Below are 21,528 nucleotides of genomic sequence, written 5' to 3' on the forward strand. Positions count from 1 at the left end.
TTTCAAAAGCATATTTGTACATCAAAGACAGGTACAGTAAAACATTACATTAGCAAGGTCATAAGTTAACATCTTGATTTGGTTAATCATCAAGATTCAGATGTATGGGAAAGTCCTGGGTATATCCTGATATTCCATGGGACCTCTGGTCAGTGGGGGAGAAGGAAGCTTTTGTCTCACAAGGTTTCTGTTTGGGAGGACCATACTAGGAGATCAGAACTTAGCCTAAGCTCAGGTTCACAAGGTRATTCAACTAGTCTTAGCTCAAGTAAAACCAACAGCAATTTTTCATTGCTCTGTAGGATGGATCATAGAGCTACCATCCGACCTACTCTATTTCTTTATCACCTCAAAACTGTTACTGCCTCTCCTGTATTTACATTTGCCTGCATCACACTCCTGAACTCCTACGTCTTGTCCTATGCATCCAGGTAGAAGCTGCTGTGTTTATCTTACTTCAGCTCTTGGTAAATTCTGAATTGTTTTTGTTTGTTTACACGATGCTGCTCTCATTCCCTCACTTATAAAGTAACATGGAGGCCCATCTCCAATGAACTATTTGATGTTTGAAAGAGACTTCTATTTTCTTCTGCTGACAAGATTGCCACCATTTTCCTAGTGAGTTACTCACCTACTTCCCCACCAGCCACTACCAGACTGCCCTGTGGTGTGTGAAACGCTACAGCCTCTCCCACGGCACCAGGAACCAGCGTGCCATATCACCCTGGAAGCACCCCAGGATCCCTCAAGGGTAGCCAAGGAATTTCAGACAAGGCTCTCAACACTTCCGATCAAGATCTGCAGGAAGATCCATGCCCAGGCTGGCCTGGCTTCAGCTCATCCCAGACGGCTCTGCCACCTCCTGCCCCTTCTCGTGAACGATGTTGTTTTGAGCACAGGGGCTACAAGCTCCCTGCGATACTGTTCTTCTCTACATCTCACAGCAGAGACACAGACAGACACACATACGGGACTTACACTTGGACAGCCTTTATATAAGGGCCTCAAAAACAACATAATAATGAAAATACATGTTTTAAGCTGCAGCTCATTGCAGGGGGCTGTTAGTAGTAGYGCCTCTTCCTGCCACAGTTTCATCTCTGCAGACTTTCTAACATTCATTTACTGACCCACACTGCCTCTGACCTATCTTTGCTTAGCCCAGCCTTGTCCCACCAATGTCCATCTAATTAGGGACAATGTGGGCTTCTACCCATCTGTTCATTAGCTTCCACTGTAAGACAAACCAAGCCACTTTGATAATGATAAGGGCTTTTAACCACAAGCCAGAACCTAAAAGTCTGAATTTCTAAAAAATGTTKAGACACTGTAAAGTACAGTCTGAGAAGTAGCATCTAACCCAACGTTTCTTATAATGACTTGGGGTAGCAGTTGACCCAGAAAGGATGGTGACAGACTAGAAGTCATATAACCCAACAGTGTTTACCACCCTTTGCTACCAGGATGCTTAAACTGCAGCTGTGTTATCCCAACCTCTGGAGTAACAGCTCATGACACCCAGGGCCCAGGATAAACCAAGCAGAGCATGCCATAACTTGCCTCAAATGACAGAAAGGCACATCTGAGCATGGTGCAGCCCTTCAGATCGCTTGCCACACTGGCAGCTCCAAGTCTTTCGAAGCCAAATCATGAGCTAAAGTGATCATTGCCATGGTACTTTTATGAATAATCCCTAGCATGGACTGCAGTGGAAACATAACCTGAGGGAGCTGCCAATACGTAGTTGGAGCAAACACTGATGAACACAGCAACTTCCCCCTACGGCTACGTATCCCCTACACTAGGACCTCTTCTCCTCTCCGCTGGTCCCCTGTACAATTCTACTCCCCAGGCTTGCACTTCTGCTCAAACCAGTTCTGCTGCTTAGATGTCTACACAGCAGCTTGGGGAAAAGCCAAGGAGGACTGAAGAGCTCTTCAAATTACCTCTTCAATTAACGTAATGGATGGCATTAAACACATGCCCTTCCCTCCTCCCCCAGTCACCACACACCAAACGACTCCCAGGATGTGCATTCCCATAGCCACAAGAATTCACCTAGATGGCTAAAACTAACACTGAAGTTAAGGGAGAACGTGTGTACCGAGTCAGGGGGCTTTGAACAAGTGCTCCTGATACATCAGCAAGGAGGCAGGACACCAAGGTGACCATTCATAGTAGCTGCAGGCAGCTTTCTACTTTTCACCAGATTCACACAGACAGACACCAAGAGCTAAGATGGAGTAACAGGAAAGAACAGGGAATTAATTTGTATTAAGGCTACTCTAGTTTATTCACAGCACATACAGACCAGTCTGAATAAAACAGGAGTGGAGTTTCAACCTATACCAAGGGGTGACCTATTTCAAGTGCAGACATCTCCTTACAGGAACGGCAGATCAAAGCGTAATCAAAAAACAGGTATAAAGCAACACTTGATCATAACTTGAGTTCATTTTGTCATGAAGACAAGCCCTTAAACATTTAGTTCTGATTTAAATCACAAGTTTTATAGACAGTTCAAAGTATTCCCCCATGAATGACTTAGTTTAAAATAGAATAGGTTTTACCAGTAAGTTACACAAACCCAAGTAATTTTATTTTTCAAAACCATACTTTATTTTTAAAGGCGTCTAGAAGTATTCAGAACTATATTTCTTAAGCAAAAAAGATTCACATTTCATTCTGCAGGGTTATCAGTATGACAAAAAAAGCATTTGGGGATTTATTTTCTGCTCTTCTTGCTGATTTCCTATATCAATCCAGATTGAATTAGGAACAGTAACATCAGTTATGACTTAAGATACAGAATTACAAGGGAGCGACATAAATGTTGGGCCTTAAGTGGCAAACAACTAATTATAATTTCTCCATAGAAGGAGAATGTGTAATGTTACAGCTAAGATGAACAGAAGCAACAACTGTCTTTATTGGTAGTCAAACCCACTGAACACCATCAGCACAGACTTGCTCTTTCAAGGCTATCCGTGCCGTTCATTCACTAATACCAGAACTATGTTTATCCACTCCTATTCCTTCACCTTTTTATCTGTATGATAATGAAGTACAAAACCAGGACAACAGCCTTTTTTCTTTTTCTTTTCTTTTTTTTTTTTTTTCTTTTTTTTTTTTTAAAGAAAAGGATACAAAGAAGATGGAAGACTATAGCATGCAATAAAGGAAGAGTGATCATCTCTAAACAGACATCAGGATTAAGAGAAAAAAAAACACAAAAGAAGAAACCCCACAACTTTGGCCAAGGAATTTTGCCTGTAAGCATATTAAGGACTCAAAATACATGAAGGAACCAGAGCTGCAATTTTGTTGGGTGCTCTCCCCTTAACCAATTTAGAACTCTGCATTTATATATTCTGGATGGCTTGCATCAACGGGATAGAGGTAGTGATAGGAACAAGATTCCCTTCCCTAAAATTTCCAATCAGATGAAGGCTGTTAAGCACAACCCCAAGGAAAGGTGGGTGCAACCAGTTCAGGACCTGCTAACTGGGAACGGATAAGAGCGCAAGTACAGGCTCTAAGCTGCTCTCCTGTACCCAGCTTGATAAATAACGTGTTACATAAAGGTGCTGGACAAGAACTGAGCAAGCAAAACTTCTGTGGCATCTGCAATATGTATTTCATGCCAGGTTGTGCAAAGGATTAGACTACACCTTTGCTGCACAGCTGTGGTAATCAATATGAATTATCTGCAGTACTGCCAGAAGTTCCAGTGTATAAGTAGCGAGCACGGTTATATATTTTTTTTTTTAATAGCTATATAAAGTCAATCACCCATTTAAAAAAATAAGGACTTGTATTTGCAGACAACTCCTTTATCCAGTTAATTCTTCACACTTGTCTCACCTTTGCCATCTATAAGCTCAACCAATCTGTCCTATGTGGGTAAGACAGACTTCAACTGTTAAAGTTGCTTCCCCTTTGCTCAATGAGAATTCAGAAAAAAAAAAAGCAGTAAGAGGTTTTATCATACACTCCAAGACTAYTACAACCTCTTACAAGAGTCTTCATTCAATCATTCAAAGGAAACTGTCTTTAATACTTATAACAAAAGTTTGCAAACTCTTAGGCAAAGGTGGATGGTTGAAAGTGTCTGTTTTCGAATATAATTTCGGTACTATAAACCAATCATTAGAAGTTCAACACATGAGGCTAGAGAGCAATTCTCTTTAGAGCACCCCAGTTCTCATCAAAAGGATCAGAGGTAAAATGGTTTGTTTTATTGCAACACTGGTTAGCCAAATCAATCCTTCCCGTTCCGATATGATTTTTATGAACCAGGGGTTTTACGGTTTACTGCCAAATTTGGCAGACAATTTACTGATGAGATTCATGACCTTCGGGTTATTCTGGTACTTGGACATATTTGCCGGGTTCTGGGCAACATCTTGGAATGCAACCATAACTTCTGGATCCTGCAGGCAAACAAACAAACAAACAAGGCATTTATAAGGCAAATTTATGAAAGTTAGTGGTCGTGGAATTCTAACATGAGTTTAATCTTGCTCAAATGTTAACATGTCAAGACTAGACAACAAGTTTAGATAACAGGTCTCTAAAGAAATCCAGCAACATAGTGCAATGCTGTTAACACTTCATCAGTAAACACCCACATCATTACTGAGCTTACTACACTGTGTGCGAGAAGGGAGATAGGATGACAATTCATTTTTTCCCCCCCAAAACAGCAGCCAAACTTGTCCACACCTACTGCAGTATAGCCGTTCATTCCAGTGAATTTGAATATTTTCAGGGACAGATCCAGTCTCTCCTAGACTTCTATCCCACCATTCCCAGAGACAAATTCTTTGGAAATATCAAAAAACAACTGCTGTCTTCAGAGCTGTGTGGGCTACAGCAACATTGCTCGGTATCTCTTCCAGGGTCAGTCACAGACAAGAGCTGTTTAACAAGTCTGGTCCCAGACAGGGTTTGGAAGATGTGTCCCCCCCAAAACCCCTGTCACAGTTCCGTCATGTTTTGTACATGTTAGGAGCTGAGAGAGTCACGTCTTATCTGTGGTTAGAGGCAGTTACAAAATTCCCCCACAGATTTGCTCCCCCACAAAGGGGGAATCTGCAGAGTCTATGAAAACAAGAATGCTCAAGCTCAGAAACAAGCACTAGCTTCTTTTTTTTTTCTCCCCTCTTTCGGATTCTTGTGCAAGGAGGAAAAAAAAAAAAAAGAAAGAACAAAACAAAACAAACAAACAAAAACCCCAAAACCCAAAACCTTCCACAGATCCCAACCCCTCAAATTTCCGATTTCAAAACTGGGCATATGACTCCAACAAGTCATTTTTGTTAAAAGTCTGTGTTTCCRCCTACACATGAATTCAGAACACAAAGCAGAATATACTCAGTCATTGKATCACAAAACACACCAAAATTAATGTTAAGCCTTCAATTCCATACTAAATGGTTTGTGGTCTTATGAATGGACTGCAAGTTATTCTGCACTTGTGCATCTTTCCCTGAAAATCCTCAGCCTTAAACTTCATTTATAAATTTTTTGAACTACAAAACAATACACATATAACGAAGATTTCAAACTCATGACAGTACTTTCAGAATTAAATCTGAGATTAAGAYTACTGTAACAGTAAATCTACGGAAAAAACCCAACATAAAACATGAAAATGAGACCATTCTGTAAACAGTATTAGCAAATATTCGGAGTTTTCTAATGCTCCAGGCTTTAGTTGCAGAAAGCTGAAAAATATTTTCAAGGAAAAACAGTTATCACTATTTTATCTATTGTATATGCTTCTGTGGAAGCCTGTATCCAATATGTGACTASATGGCAAGTAAGTAATTCACAGGGTTATCTTTCATGTCACTCCCGTTGAAGAGGATTTATATTTAACCCTTACGGGTTAAATAAATCTCAGTCATCTCCAAAATCCAAACATTGTGCCATATCCACAGCAACAAGACATCTGAAACTTTGCAGAAAGTTTAAGAAAATACTTTTCACCACATGATCTTGCAAGAGACTACAGTGTTCTGAGGTACACACGAGCATGYAATGCAGCTCAAAGGCATTTTGCACGTGCCTGAATCTTAGTGTAAGCTACCCATGTAATTAGTAAAAGTCCTTTTTCTTTTTTTGGATGGTTTGCATGAAAGTCATTATTACAGAAAGTAGCAGCTTAAGTATGGATGTATTTCCAAACACCAGCAAGCATCAAGAAAAGTCATGTACTTTTATATGGAAAGTGTTATATTTTTCACAATTTGAGGGCGTATGAAATAATAAYCCCTGGCTATTCTCTTCAGAAGGGCAGCAAAACTGTATATGCCTCACACCTATTTGATGACCTTGGAACATCATGAAACTCCAGCGTAACTGGAAGAATCCTGAAAAAATTGATAAGACACTTGTATTTGACCATATTACAATGTAAATATAACTACATATTTCAGGGTTTTTTCCATGAAACTGATGCTGTCAGATACATTCCACTGTAAAGTGCTTCAATACTGTTCCTGTTTGAAGCTAGTTATGACACTGAGCAATTAATTCAGCAATTGATCAGGCCCACCAGGGGAGGGAGCTTCTGAAGATGGATTTAGAAAATATCAATTGTGGAAATAATCCAACACTAGTTTTAGGGGGGGTTGGTCAGAAACAACCCCAACACACTCTGTTCTCTAAAGACAAGGGCAATTCTCATGTCAACAGAATTGTAAGATATTGTACTGCAATAATACTAACCATCATTCTTCATTTGTGAATATGCATTCAAAAAAAAAAAAAGCAAGTCAATCAATACTCTGCAGAAGACAACCACCCAGCACACCAAAGAGCTCAAGAGCTCTACTGCTTGCAAGCAGTGTTAAAGGGGAACTGGGGAAGAAGGGGAAGGGATGTTTAATTAAGGTCTGTCAATTTGAAAAACAGCTCGAATTCGTTCCAGACAGTCTGGTGCCACCTACCAGAGAGTTTCACAACACAAATAAGCAAGCACTCCATTACTATCAAAATGGTCACATTTTCCTTCCTTCCCTCAGTTCATGGGTTGTCTTTCCCTTCATTCTCAACCTTTAGCTTTCAGTTTATCAAATCCTCACCTGCATGGCTGCGAGGACCTCAGGGTCACTGAGGATCTCATTAAGACCTGGCATGCCTGCCATTCCTGGCATACCTCCAGGCATAGCCCCTGGAAATCCACCTGCAAATCCAAGACAAAAGGAATTTACAGTGTAAAAAGGCTTAATTCATCTCACCACGAGCTCATGCAGAGCGCACTCCTTTATCACAGCTTCAAAGCTGCAGCCTCCACAAGGCTACAGCTGCTGCACTAAATGGTAAGCAGGGTTTTCAGCTGCTATTTCTCCAGCTCATTTAAATTGCATTTTTAATCCAAGGTGAGGTTTACAACAAGTGTCAAATTCTAGCACCTTGAACAGAGATAGAGTTCCTTTCTGTTTAACTAAAACCAGCTGCAAGGGGTGAACAGCTTGGGGCAAAAGCAGTTTAGTAGTACATCTTAGGCCTGACATTCCCATATATTCAGGCTCTTCGGAAAGAAGGTGAATATTGTTTCCTATCCCACAGGTGTGTTTAGTCTTCAAGAGCACTGGTGCTTGTTTTTAAGCGCAGCAAGGTATGGCGAATCAAGAATATAATTTAAGGCCTCCTTTCCATTAAATTGTACAAGAACAGCTCTCAAACAATATCAAAGTTACAGCTTTTCTATAGGGTGGGCTGCACTATCTCCTTTGATAAACACTTTTGACAGCTTACAGAACTGCACAGATTTCTTAAAATTTCAACCCAAATTTTCCACTCCTATATTATTATTCTTAAGCRGAAACAATTCAAGCCATTCTAGATCATTCAGGAGAAAAGCATTTTTTTCATAGTGCATTACTAAGCAAACATGGCATCTTTGTTTTCTCAGATTTGAGTGAGATTTGAGAAAGCATCTGTAGACAAGCTCTAAACTTCACATCTCTCAGCTTTGAGAAGAAAGGTTATAGACTGTGATGAAATAAAAAATAAAAAATAAAAAATAAAAAATAAAAAATAAAAAATAAAAAATAAAAAATAAAAAATAAAAAATAAAAAATAAAAAATAAAAAATNATAAAAAATAAAAAATAAAAAATAAAAAATAAAAAATAAAAAATAAAAAATAAAAAATAAAAAATAAAAAATAAAAAATAAAAAATAAAAAATAAGGTCACCTCCTTTACGGGAAGACCTCCATCTCAGCTATCAGTGCTTAAAAATTAAATACCTGGAAAGCCTCCTGGAAAGCCACCAAATTGAGCTCCTCCTGCTTGTCGTCTTGCTTCCTCCTCCTGCAGACAAAAGCACATMATTCCAGGAGAAAATAGGATCGCAGCCTTTTTCTACAGAAAGCAGTAGAACTATAGGCTGTTTCTTACTGCTCAGTTGATTTGGGRGAAGAAAGAGACAGCTGAGACCATTCAAGCATGCAGAATATATCAATATAGAAGTGCTTGGCTATATGAAATTACAGCCGGTGATATCTGGGAAAAAATACTAGAGTAATAGCAGATAATTTGAGTGTGTTTTTAACTGAATGAGCTCTACAGTTTGTTAGCCCTAAAAAAATTAAGCCAATTCCCACTGCCCACGCAAATTGTAAAACATATCAGTATGGCACGAACCAGGATAGCAAACTGTGTGAGAATGTGAGGAAAAACAAAGGACTATCCTGTATTTAACACATCCCTACCCCCACACACATAGAGAAACAAGACCTTTAAGCAAAAGCTTTTCTGATACAGTTATACAATAAATGGATGGTTAAAAGTACAGGCTTAGTAGAGACCTAGAATCTGTTTTTGCCATAAAAAAACAGAAGCAGTATAAAACCTCTTCTTCAGATTTCATTGCTGGCAAAGACAGAAATAACTCTTCAAAATTAAATTGATTTTCATAGATGCAATTCATTTTAACCAAAACCGTAGCACTCTCCAGCTGATTAAGACACACTACAAGTCTGTATATTCACCCTTTGCGCTCTCTCATGCTCTTCGCGCGCCTTCTTCACTCTTTCCATTCTCTCCTTGATTTCCTTTTCTTCACGCTTGCGCTCATATTTTCGGCGATGTTCTGCAATCTTCTGAGCCTGTTACAACAAAAGTGACATATCGTGTTCATTTCTAGTATGCTGTACATAACATACTGGATATATGAATCTTAACAATCTGTTTTTAATCAGTTCTTAAAAATAATGTTTATGATCTCACATCTTTAGAATCTCTTGGTTTTTTGCAATTTACCCCCTAGCCCAGAGTAATTTATCACCCAAACACAGGCATTACTTGAGTTCATGAGAACACACACTCTCCCATGCATTTTTCCCTCCCATAGAGCTCAAGGACTTACACCATAATTAGAACTTAAGCATCTTAAACTTCCATACACCTTCCTGTCCATACATTGAAATATTAACTCCTCCAGGGCTAATACTGCTAATGGAACAGGGAAATTTCYATTGGCACAATAATAGGAAAAATAACTTCCCCTCTCCCTTTTCAGATGGGGTTAGTGTTGTTCCAGATGTGCTACAGCACATACAGCTAAGCACAAGAATACCTGAACCAAAGTCAGACAGGGCAGGTGAGGATAAAGTTTGCTTATTATCTTTAGCTTCTTCTCAAAGGTACTGACTTGATAGCCCCAGTGGAGGAGGCTGGTTAGCAGTCATCTCCCTAAGGCTCCTCACTCAGCTCATGCTCTTAACAGAATATGCGCTCTTGAAAGTGGAATCAACCGTTCTATAGTACTCTAAAAAACAGACGACGCTTTCACAAGCTGCTGAGATCTAATGGACAACACTGTAGACGATGGTACAGTGTAGATGTTGGTACAGAGCATGCCTAGAAACCTCTCTGGCACATGGCTACTCTTCTATCTTTTCAGAATATCCTTTAAAAGAAGGAATGATTTTTATAACTAGTAAAATTTTGATATAAAGTTTCTGACCACAAAATGGCTTAATTTAGAGAAATAAGAAAAAGTCTCGAAAAGTTATTTTTTTACAGTGTCTATGTATTTCTCAAGATGAACTAAACATTTCTGGAATTTTTAAGACTTTCATCTGGAAGTGATAAAAATGAGGGAACGCTACAAAAGCTAAGCATTAAGCAAACATATTATTCTTGCTTGTACTGAAGACCACTCATAAAACCTTTCTACCCCTCAAGCTGCATATACTTATTCCCACATAGCTGGCAAGTATATATCAATGTATAAGAGCCACACTCTGCTCCTTCTGTGCAGAGGCAGATCAGCTGGGAAATCAAGAATCAAATAAACCTCATCAAACAAAACTTAACAAAACAGATAAAGTATTTTCAGTATGGAACACTTCATCTGTAAGATGGTTAAACTGTTGTTTTACAGGGAGCATCTTCTACAAAAACATGGTAGGAAATCTGAAACTGTTATATCCAGGAACGTTCATGCAATAGTTGCTAAATAGTCAGTGAACACTTCAATGGAGTATGTTAAAAAGCTTGAGGGAAAAGAAGTCTTAATATTTGTTACACAGAAGTTCTTCCTTAGAAAATGCTGGGAACAAGAACACCACTTAAACAGAAATAGTTTTTCCACAGACTGTGCTGCCCTCACGTGGTGGGCTGCTGAAAGCGTTTACCACAAAGCTTCCTTTGTGCATCCTGCTTGGGAAGAAGCTCTGATACTCAAGTCAGAAACACAGAGGCAGGCGGAGGGAGTCCATTATGTGAGGGCTCTCTTGGTCTTCTCAATGTTTTCAGTCAAGGTTACAAAACACTAGCCTAAYTGCAATCACTTGGGATCTTTCTATTAATATTTAAAAGAGTCTAATACATTATTTCATAGTTTAGTTATATATATACAGCCCCAGAGAACAAATTGCTATAAATCACAGCTGTTTATAGCTAYGTGTAAGACATTAAGTATTTATAAACTCAGTTTGAAATGTCAAGTGACATATGCACACCCCCACATTCCCACAAGACAACATATACTGGTAAAATTTGAAGGCAGCAATGCCTTTCAAACACAAATCAACAAGGAACCTACTTTCTCCCTCCCCACTTACTCTGGGCTGCACCTCCTTCAGCATCGCACTAGCGTCTTCATCATAGTCCAGTTTACAAGCCAAGGCGAGATCATGTGCAGCTTCCTCCCAATGACCCAGAAGTCTGCAAATGAGAAGACACCAACATTCAGAACTGGGTGGGGGAGAAGAGGGAGAAGGAGGCTGAATTCTTGCTATTCTTCAGGGTATTTACAGCCATATATGTATACTGAAACTATATGGCCTTCCTGAAATTCAAGTCTAAGTCAAGTTAATTGCTAAAAATTATGGGATTTTCCCTGTAATCAACAGAGTATGATATTAGAAGATACTTTAGATAGATTAGAGGAWAACGACTTGCTTCTTACCCTTACAGTAACCGCTGCTTCAAGCAAAAGAAAAAATAATCAATCCTAAATCAAACAGTGTCATTCTTACTATAAACAAGCTGTTAAAGAGAAGCCAAAACGCGTGAACTGACAGATACTCTACCACTTAAAATTATATTTTAAAAACAGCAAAATTCCTCTGCTGAAACCTGTTGCTTAAATGTGTTATATAAACACTCCTTGAATGTTTAGTCTACTCACAAGTCTACGCCACTGCTAAACCAAGCCTAGCGAACCCCGTTTACTACAGTTAATACAGTTGGGGGGGGTACACCAGCCTAATTCCATTTTAGGTTAGCACCCTGTGTACTATTACTTGTTCACCTACATACAGTTCCCTAAATACACAGGCAGCTAAGCCTACTGCTCAAGTGCTTTAGGACTCTATGGAAGAAGAGCAGCTAAGCAATGTTTAGCATTATAGGTTCATACGGATAAATTAAACCAAAACAAAAACATGCCTAGACAAACAAACCTCACAGCCCTCCATCTCAATCTTTATCAAGCAGAAGATGATATACAGAATGGTGGTAAGACTTGAGAAGAGTGCTTATGAGAGCAGGGGCAGAGGGAGGAAGCAATGCCACAAGGATTATTTCCAAATCATCATCCTTTCCTTCTTGTAATCCATTAATACATACCCCTCACATAATAGTTTCTTGGCTCGTGACTCTTATGTACAAGACTGACAAATTACATGCCATGGAGAAATACAGGATAGAAAGCATAAACAAAACAGCTCCTCACAAGTAAGTGAAGAGGATATGAAGAACAACTGCAGTTTGTCACCTGTGTGCTTTTCCTCTCCATTTGTAGGTCTGTGCTGAGTCCGGATTAATCTTGATGGCTCTGTCACAGTCTCTAATGGCGGCATTTGGCTTCTGTAGTTTCACAAAAACACTGTGGGAATGAGAACATTTACTGTGTATATTCAAATACCAAGTTACTAACTTAAGCTGGAAACAATTTTAGGTGCCTAACAGGCAAGCGAGTCAAAGATGCATTTGAAGAGCTGAATTTGAGATTTTGTTGTGATGAGCAATGTTACCAAAATTTACTGTTTTTCCCCCAGTAGGTGAATCATTGGCCAGAAGTCCAGATTAACACTTTAGCCTCACCAGCAAGAGCAACTTTGGTGCATTAGAAGAGGATAAATAAATGCAAAGGAGTTCAATTTCATGGTCTATGCACTCTCTAACAAAYGGTGATGAACCAGCTGAACAAAATACAGATAACAATACGTATTCCCTATTACAAAGTCTTCAAAACATCAACCACAAAAAAGAAATCAAGCATAAACCTTCATACATGTTACAAGGATTGATGATTAGAACCATCAGGAACTGCAAGAGCACATCTGTTTTTAAGTTGTCTGTACAGAAAAAGAGCAACTGCTTAATCACCCAGTCTAATAAGCCATAAAAATGAATTCCTCTCATTTAAGCTGCTCACCCTAAAGTCTCTCACGGCCTATTTACTGCCTTCCTTCTAACGCCTCTCTCCTACTCATCCCACAAATTTCCACAATATCCTTTTTCTTCTGATCTTGCAGCTTGCTCAATGCACAGAAGACAACATACATAAATCAAAGATCAGCAATCAAGGAAGAAACGAAAATATGACACTGCTGTGCCACTGTATAAATCTGCAACGAGACTCAGCCTGAATACTGTGTGAAATCTTAGTCCCATCCTTTCATCTCAGTTAAGCAGAAATGAGAACTGTCCCAAGAAAAGCAATAAAATATCAGCTACTAGTTTTAAGGGCGYGCTTGCAAATTAATGATTAGCTCCAATCCTCATAGTATTTGCTTAAAGCACTGGCTTTGTTCTTAATTGCCATTCTCAATAACAAATGCCTCAACAGCATGTGGCACCACGGTTTAGAGAAGGTAGCCCTGTTCCCTTCCCAGTTAAGGGAAGTAATTCCAAGTTTTATAATATCTGAGTAAATCCAATCAGCTATTAGGGGAAAAAATGCTTAGGATGTTGGGATTTTTGGCACAATCATCTCMTGTTGAAGCCTCAGGAAGCCCTAGAAAGCATTCCTCAATTGACAAAGTACTCAAATTTCAAAAATCCACAAGATGCACTACACTCTACACAAGTTAGAACTTCTGTCCTGCTACATCTACTTGAAATAAAGGTAGTCTAACTATTGATACATTAAAATTTATTTCATCACTAAAGCTACTTGAAGAAGCATATATTCATATCTTTCCTTCTAGAAATAAATAGGTGAACAATATGTCAAAAAGATATTCTGTATCCATGGAGAGAATTCACATGGAACAATTAACTTTGCCTACACTAGACACGATTTCAATTATCACCTTAATCCTATAAGGATCTTTACCTGCTTCCAGTGTTTGTTATTTAGCATCTTTCTAATTCAACATACCAAAGATATTAATTACTGCAATGCATTTCAGAATATACTTCAACAATTAAAATTCTTAGGTGGTTTCTTCAACAAATCTAGTTCATAGTACTGCTTTTACATGCAATTAAGTGTACTTCCCTCTTTCCCTAATCTGATTTAACTGTATATACAGCCTCAACCTTCCACTATGTTTTAGCTTTTCAAGGGCAGTTACAGAGCAAGAAGAAACATAAATCACTAGTTCATAATGACTCACCTTGCCCTCTTGGCATAGAGGATGGCCAAACAAGGATTCAGCTTGATGGCTTCAGTGAACAAGTCGACAGCCTTCTGAAGTTCACCTGAACAGGAACACCAGTAAAAATTCAGTCATTACACCATGAAGTTAAATACAGACTGCCAAACCAACCCTGCAGGGTGTTATAACTATAGATAATGCTCTGTTTAAGAAACACTGATATAAGCAAATTCAAAATTTTTTCTTCTAAAATGACTAGAACTGAAATGCAAACACAAACCCCAGAATTACTGCCTRGAAGGAAACAAGCAAGCAACTTCTTTCTAGCTAAATTTGAGCATTTGACTCTGCACTCAGTCAAGCAGAAAGYACCTCTTTACAAAGCTTTCTACCAAGTTAAGACAAATTAATAAAAACCCTAAATCAAAACATGCAGAGAAATCCTGCAACAGACACAGTATTCAAAATTCAACAGAAATATCGTATTCCAGCAACAAAGTTTTCCCTAACCACAGGGTAGTGGGCTTTCTCCTACTAGGAAAGATTCACAAGGTCCAGAAAGGCATTTACTACTGCTTTTTAAAAGTCACACACATACACACACACACACTCATAAATAAATAAATCAGTCACCTTCACCCAGAGCATTTATAGCCTCCATCTTCTTCTCATTAGCTTGATCCATCATCTCTTCAGTTACCTAAAAAACAAACCAACCCCAAAGCTAAAGTCCCAGCCAGAAGTACCACGTTGAGACAACGTCAAAGAAGGAAGCTCCAGTTTCCTGACTCCATTTTTTAGAAATCATTATTGAAAAACATAGTTCAAAAAATATATTTTTTATGCTTTCACTATACACCTACTTTTCTCTGATGTTTTAATAATTTTGGTGATTTTCTAAACTGATTTTTCCACRCAGAACTCTGATAGATTCGATCTCTGAAGAAGGAAAAGAACTCAGTTCCTTTTTGTTATTTTTCTGGTTATTTTTCTGCTTGGGTGAAGAAGAGAGAAAGCAATGACTGCCTACCTAGACGATGTAGTCTTATTCCTCCTCTCCYTCCCTCAGCCCTTGTTACTATTTTTGACCTGGTTGAAAATCTCTTTCTCCCTTTTCCCTACTACCCCAGCCACTGGAACTACTGCACTTACCTCCACATTTTCATCTCCCATTTCCTGAGGGTCATCATTGTCAGGTTCAATCACACCCTCGTTATCAATTTCTGGGGAAAAATTAAAAGTAAAATTCAGTTCTATCCACAGACAGAGAGGGGATGTTTAGAATCATGTTCAAGTTGGTGTACTGTGGTAACAGTATTTATCTTCCACACCTAAGTCACTCTCTTCACTTTCTGGTTCCGGTGATTTAACTGGTTCCTCTGGCTGTTCTTCTGCTTTGCCCTGAAAAAGAAAGATATAAACTTCCATTATTTCTGACTGATGACTCTATTCCCACTTCAAGAAGTAACAATGCATCAGAAAAATTCAACATGTACCTTCAAAGTAGACAATTGCTCTCTAAGATACCTATATCCCCTTTCCTCTATCTGAGCTTAAGCCTATCAATCATGAAAATAATTTTGAGCCCAAATCTTGATGTGTGACGTTGACCCAATTTAACGACCAAAATAAAATGATCCAGATAACACCCAATTCAGCAGTCTTGCAATGCATAYTAACGGGCTCTTCCAATATTTCTATCCTCTCTGACATATTCTCTGCATCCAAAACTCTCTCCATCTAATCCCATTAAGCTAGAGTCTTTAGCAGTGAGCAGGTCCCAGTGATTACAATGYTGTCTGCATTTGCCAAGGCCAGATGTTCCGTGCCACTTACTTAGAATGCCTCTTCAGATGCTTTCCAACTGATTTCTAGCCATGTTACTACTCTCCTCTGAATCCTCTCACTTAATACCGCCTCCTTTCCCACAGACAAACTATTTGACTTACAGTCGGTGTCACAATTTATAATTCCTATACATACATTTCCTCAAACAGTTCTAACTAGCCAGCAACTCCAGCATCCTCTGTCCTGTTAAAACTCCAAACAAGAAGTTCTCTTCTTTTTTCCCCAAGTAGGATTTAAATCTTGGGAGAAATCTCTCAAATATCTACATGTCCACTTGATTATCCTCCTTTAGAAACAAAAGATACTCATTTCAAAACACATTCCAAAAACCACGTTCCCCACAACTCCAGCTTCAAAACCTAAGAGTTGTTCTCTTCATTACCTGTCCTGCTGGCTAGTATTTCTTGTCACACGCAGGTTATAACTTGCACTCCTAATGGCTACAGAAAAGGTGCACACAAAGACAAGCAARCACACAAAAATGAAGGTTTTTTTGCCCAGCGCTTACACTGCAGAGAACATCTGACATCCTGGATTAGGGAAATGGAGCATGATCGCTCCTGAAACACCCTGGAATGCYTGAATCTATAACAAGGCCCCACATACATCATACAACAGGCAGGCTGCCGTCTTTGAACTGTCACAATCTAGTACCCCATTCACCCTCACATACATCCACCCCTCCTACTTGAAGGAGAGAAACCAAAATTGCTGTCAGCTTTCATCCCTCTCCAATAATTCTGCATGAAGACCAAACATTAGTTTTCAATGGCAGGTTTTCCATGTCTCACCTTACTTGTCTCCTCTGCAGAGGCATTGGCTGGAGCAGGCGGTATCGTGCCTCCCATGCTTTACAGCAAAACAGAGAGAAAAAAGTATTACCAAAACACAGTCAACAGCATCAGAGAACGGTTGAGGTTGGAAGGGAGCTCTAGAGATCTCATGTCCTTTAGATRTTCACATCCTACTGACAATCGTGGGTTTCAGTTGCGGCAGAAAAACATCATGATGCAATTCACTGTAAAAGCAGTCACAGAACCTCTCATCCACTGTGCTTGTCTCCGCAGACATAACACACACTTGGCTCCTTCACCTGGACCTTGGGCTCTCTCACACGTCTCCCACCCATCCTGTCTCCAAGCACAAGCTGCCTCCTTGGCTGAAATCTTTTGCTCCTTTAAAACAGAACTTCTGGTTCAAAACCAAAGTAGATGTCTTTTTTTTTTTTTTTTTCCCTCCAACTCCAGAAGTAATTATTTCTTATTGGCTTGGAACACGTGTCCAATAAATTAAGAGAAACACGAACGCCTAAAAGTAGCCAATTATCCTGGTATGTTCCTTGYATGAAACAATTATACAATTAAAAATAATTGCTGGCTATGAAAATAATTCCATTCTTTCTGTGTACTGCAATATTTATGCCTTTACTTAGCTCCAAGTTAAGAGGTATTCTTTTTCCAGAAGCATTCCTTCAATACAGGATAAACTTCTGTATTACAAAGACTTTGGTCAGCAGCCAGCACTAAGCACAGGCTAAACTCCTTGGCTCCGTTTCATTTACCATCTAATCCTATCTGATGGCAGTCTGCCACAAAGACGACCATCCCTATCCATCTTATGCCCTGCTCCCACTCTCCCTCCTCTTTCCTGACACTAGCAGGACCTCAAAGCCAGGCCCTAAACTGGCTGAAAACCTGGAACGGGGAAACAGAGGGGTAAGACTGACAGGACACAGCACTGCAAAAGGGAAAAAGGATGCTGCAACCAAAGGCAGGAGAGCAAAAAAAAAGGCATTTTCTGATGTTACTGCAAAATAGCTTCTCCACGTGCCACTGGTACACTCATGTTGCTTAACCCATGCTGTTACTGATGCCGTAATATAAATTCAAGACTTTTCATCCTAGCTCTCCTAACAACTAGTGCAAGGAAAGTCAGAGGCAACAGCTGAAAGAACAGCAGCATAGGGCAGGAGGAGTTGAGCCTAGGACAGCTGCTCCTCTGCATATCTGAGGAGAACTACAATTATTCAGGGATTTTTAACAGTGTTAATAGCTAATATTCAGGTGAGCCCAACACTCTGAAATTATGATATATTTATCTGTCTAAGGCTTSCTGAAAAATACAGTAACTTAACTTTAAAATAACAATACTTTTTCAAAGTCACGCTTACTTACTAGGTCTACTGCAAAAAGATGAGAACCTTCCAATTCTAAAAAGGTCAAAAATCAATTCACATATTTAAAGATAGCTCAAGCTAAAAAGGCAGGATTAAAACTCCAAAGCAAATCCAAGTTACCGGTCTCAGTATCAGCTGTTTTTAAGTCTGAAACCTTGAACCATCTCAAGGTTGGAACAACTTGATTAACCTTTTCTGCCCTCTTTACCTCTCCACATCCCATAGACCATTTTACCAATTCTTTTATAAGACTGTAGCTATGAGATTCAACTGGTATTTATGCACTTCCAAATACAGTATTCCTCTAACTGCTTTCACAGATACAATTTTATTCCCAAYCCTTAAAGATATTTTTACAAACCAGTTATCACCTGCTGAGTCTAGATTTGCAATTYCAGAACAATCCCAAAGCAAGTTATTCTTAAAATCATTCCTTAGAGCAGTGTTTGATTACAGGGATTAAATGTGCTGCAAAGATATGCAAAATTTGCTATGTATTTAACTTCAATAGCTATGCTCATAGCATATGAGTTACTCTTGTATGAGAACTCAAGTTACTGAGCTGTATTAATAACACACAAAAGAAACATTTTAAATAAGGCTCTGTGCTGAAACCTGCTGAGAGAGCTGGGCAGTGCAGATGGTTACACTTAGAAGTTATCAGGACTGCACTGTAGTAACAACTCCACAGTTCCACTGATTAGTGATGCAGACCGCTGCTTTTCTGACTTTTTAGAACTGCAATCATCATTTCTGCATCCGTTTTCCTCCCTTCCACCTAAGGTATCTTTACARATGAACCAGTTGATGGTAAATTCAAAAGCTCAAAATTGTCCTGAAAAAACAACAACAAGGCAGCAAACCCTTTTTATGAATTGAGTTTGTGCCTTTTAAAGGCTGTTTTTGTTTTCTCTGCTCAACTGCAGGCTTTTGAAACACAGCTCCTTTCTCAATGATTCATATTAAAATATTTATATATTTATGCAGTCATGAAAGAAACAAGCTCGTATAAATGAGATGTCAAAACTCTTTTCAATACAGAGTCGTATTTYCTTTACAAGTATCTAGAGAAAAGTGAAACCTATCAGCTATACAGACAGATAACAAATATGTGAAAACATGAAAGAAGACTTAAGATGTCTGACGCAATGTTAACACTGAGTCAGAAATCAAGCACCACACTCAGGCATCCCAAGAAACTAGCGTCCTTCGCAGCTTTAAGAAAAGGTCAGACCAATTATTAGACTTCCAAGCGAAAAATTTCATGATAGATTTCAGTATAATTCAGTCATTTCTGTGTAATCACTTGCAACATTATCCCCATGACCAAACCTAAATCTTTTAGATTCATACAAGCTGAACAAAGTTAACACTAAAACTTACCAAATTGCACACTTCAAAAACCCCAGATTTATACTTCTATTACACACCATAAAATACACACCTCGGTATTAAGCAAGCCTAAACACCAAAACCAAACCTGCAAGCCTGAGCCTTCCACATTAACAGRGGAAATTGGAAATCAGAGGCTCACTCTCCCTAGGACTTTTTCCAGYCATAAGAAGTTACCCTGTTCAATACTCTGTTCACACCTTTGGAATTACACAAGGGAAAAGATAGCAGCAAGTTTGGGCAAAGTGGCCGAGGTCTTTTATACACCAGCAGAAGGACCATGGGCAAAACACACACGTTTTTCCTTCCCGGGAGCACAYGCAGAGACAACCCTGGCTGCAGAAGCAAGCGAAGTAAAATCGGAGCGTTYGCACGATCCCGTGAGCATCCAGGTGGCTAAAGACGTTTAAACGTTGGTTTATAAAAAAAGCCAATAGCTCAAAGCAATTTCCATTGTAGGGAATACAGTTAAGCACCAGGACTTACTCAAAATAAAAAGAAAATGCAGCCCTACAAGTTTTCCAACTAGTTATAGTAAGACAGTCAATTTTAAAGGAAAAAAAAAAAGTAAATTCGACACCAAATGAAAGCGGAGAGGCTATAAAAGCTTAAGTGGAAAACGTGCACGGCTTTTCCTCGCTGCTCCAGCAGGGATGTGCCTGGGAGGGCCGGCCTGTTCCCTGGCGGAGCACACAGGTCCCGCGGGGACTCCACACGTAGCAGACTCCAACTCTTCCAGCGGGCCCTGTGGGGAATCTTAGGGCAGGGAACAGGGCCCTTTTTTTAAAAAAAAAAAAAAAGTTTTTTTTTCCGCCTACTGAGGATTTTCCACGAGGGGCTTCGAACGTGCAACAACCAAGTTAAGTCTAGGGCCTTAGGCAGCACACGTGCGAAATGCCCCACGAGAGTGCGGGGGGGGGGGGGGTTGGTGATCTGTAACGAGAGGCGTGAGCTTCGGAAAAACAATTAAATAAATGAATAAATACAAGTGTTTGCAGCGCCCCTCCTCCCCCCTCCACAGCCACGCGGCGGCCCCGCCCCCTCCCCCACCGCGTCCCGCGCGAGACCACCCACCCCAACGGCCGCCGCTCCCCCCCCCGCCCCGGGGCCGCGCGCGGGCGGCGGGCCCGCGACCCACCTCTCCACCCACTCGCGCAGGAAGGCCAGCTCCTCGGTGTGCAGCAGGCCCGGGTTCTGCTTGCAGAGGCGCACGAACGCCCGCAGCTCGCTCAGCTTGCGCGCGTCCATGGCGGAACGGCGGGGAGGCGGCGGCAACAGCAGCACCCGCGCGCGCCCGCTCCCCTTCCCGACCGCCGCGCGGCGCCGTGGAAGTTTCCAGCCCGCGCGACGCGACGCGGCGCGACGCGACGTGACGCGGGCCCACGCCCCCCGCCCTGGCCACGCCCGCGCGGCCACGCCCCTGCCCGCCGCCCCCTCCCCCGCCTTTCCCCCCGCCCCGCGGCCGCCGCGGAGGGAAGTTTCTGGAAGCGGAGGTGGCCGTTAACGGCCGCCCGCCGCGGCTCTGGCCGCCCTCCCTGCCGGGCACACGCGCAGCGCGGGGCAGGCGGGCAGCGCGGCCACCTAAGGCCGCTCATTGGCGGCGGCAGGGAGGGACGGAGGGCGGGCGGGCGGGGAGGCGCCGGCCGATGGCGTCAGGCGCCGGCGGCGGAAGGCACCGCGGCAGGGGGGTCGGTGGGCGCCATGTGGCTCGTCCCGGCGGTGAGGGGCCGGCGCCGCTTGCCAGGTCAGACCCTTTCGCTCCGCGCTCGCGTCGCCTCGGCGCCGCCGGAGCCGGGCGCGGAGCGCTGCCGCCGTGCGGAGCCCCGCGGCCCGGCTCGCTCGCGGCCCCGGCCCTGGATAAGGCTGAGGCCAGAGTGACTGTTTGAAAAATACCACTGATAAAGTGACGACTTGGAAGGCATCCCACTGTGTTCAACCCCCCCCCCCCCCCCTATTCAATGCCAGCGTGTGTTCTGGCAGGATGTACCTAAAATTCGGGATGTCCCCCCTTTAGGTAGGTGGACACAGTGARAACTGGC

The 21,528-nt window shown here is 41.1% G+C and overlaps 1 protein-coding gene across 1 annotated transcript; it reads right to left on the reverse strand.

Annotated features, from left to right (window-relative positions):
* Positions 1-1,376: 1,376 nt before the first annotated feature.
* ST13 (ST13, Hsp70 interacting protein) lies at positions 1,377-20,828 on the reverse strand. The gene is made up of 12 exons (XM_026038306.1): positions 20,628-20,828; positions 16,713-16,770; positions 15,405-15,474; positions 15,226-15,296; positions 14,707-14,773; positions 14,092-14,176; positions 12,243-12,353; positions 11,086-11,188; positions 9,007-9,123; positions 8,263-8,326; positions 7,092-7,192; positions 1,377-4,433 (listed from the first exon to the last, which is right to left on the reverse strand). The coding sequence occupies exons 1-12, from the start codon at positions 20,735-20,737 to the stop codon at positions 4,305-4,307; spliced, it is 1,086 nt and encodes a 361-aa protein (XP_025894091.1). The 5' UTR covers positions 20,738-20,828; the 3' UTR covers positions 1,377-4,304.
* Between the last annotated feature and the right edge of the window lie 700 nt (positions 20,829-21,528).

Source organism: Nothoprocta perdicaria, unplaced genomic scaffold (assembly GCF_003342845.1).
Source record: "Nothoprocta perdicaria isolate Ctin4 unplaced genomic scaffold, notPer1 scaffold_206, whole genome shotgun sequence".
Classification (NCBI taxonomy): Eukaryota; Metazoa; Chordata; class Aves; order Tinamiformes; family Tinamidae; genus Nothoprocta; species Nothoprocta perdicaria.

Bases quoted from the DNA above. Each gene is read 5' to 3' on its own strand.
- ST13 (XM_026038306.1), bottom strand. From the start codon at position 20,737: ATGGACGCGCGCAAGCTGAGCGAGCTGCGGGCGTTCGTGCGCCTCTGC. The intron at 15,297-15,404 runs GTGTGGAAGATA...ATTTTTCCCCAG, and splicing joins AAGTGAAGAGAGTGACTTAG to AAATTGATAACGAGGGTGTG. The intron at 9,124-11,085 runs GTAAGTGGGGAG...TTGTTGTAACAG, and splicing joins TGAAGGAGGTGCAGCCCAGA to GCTCAGAAGATTGCAGAACA.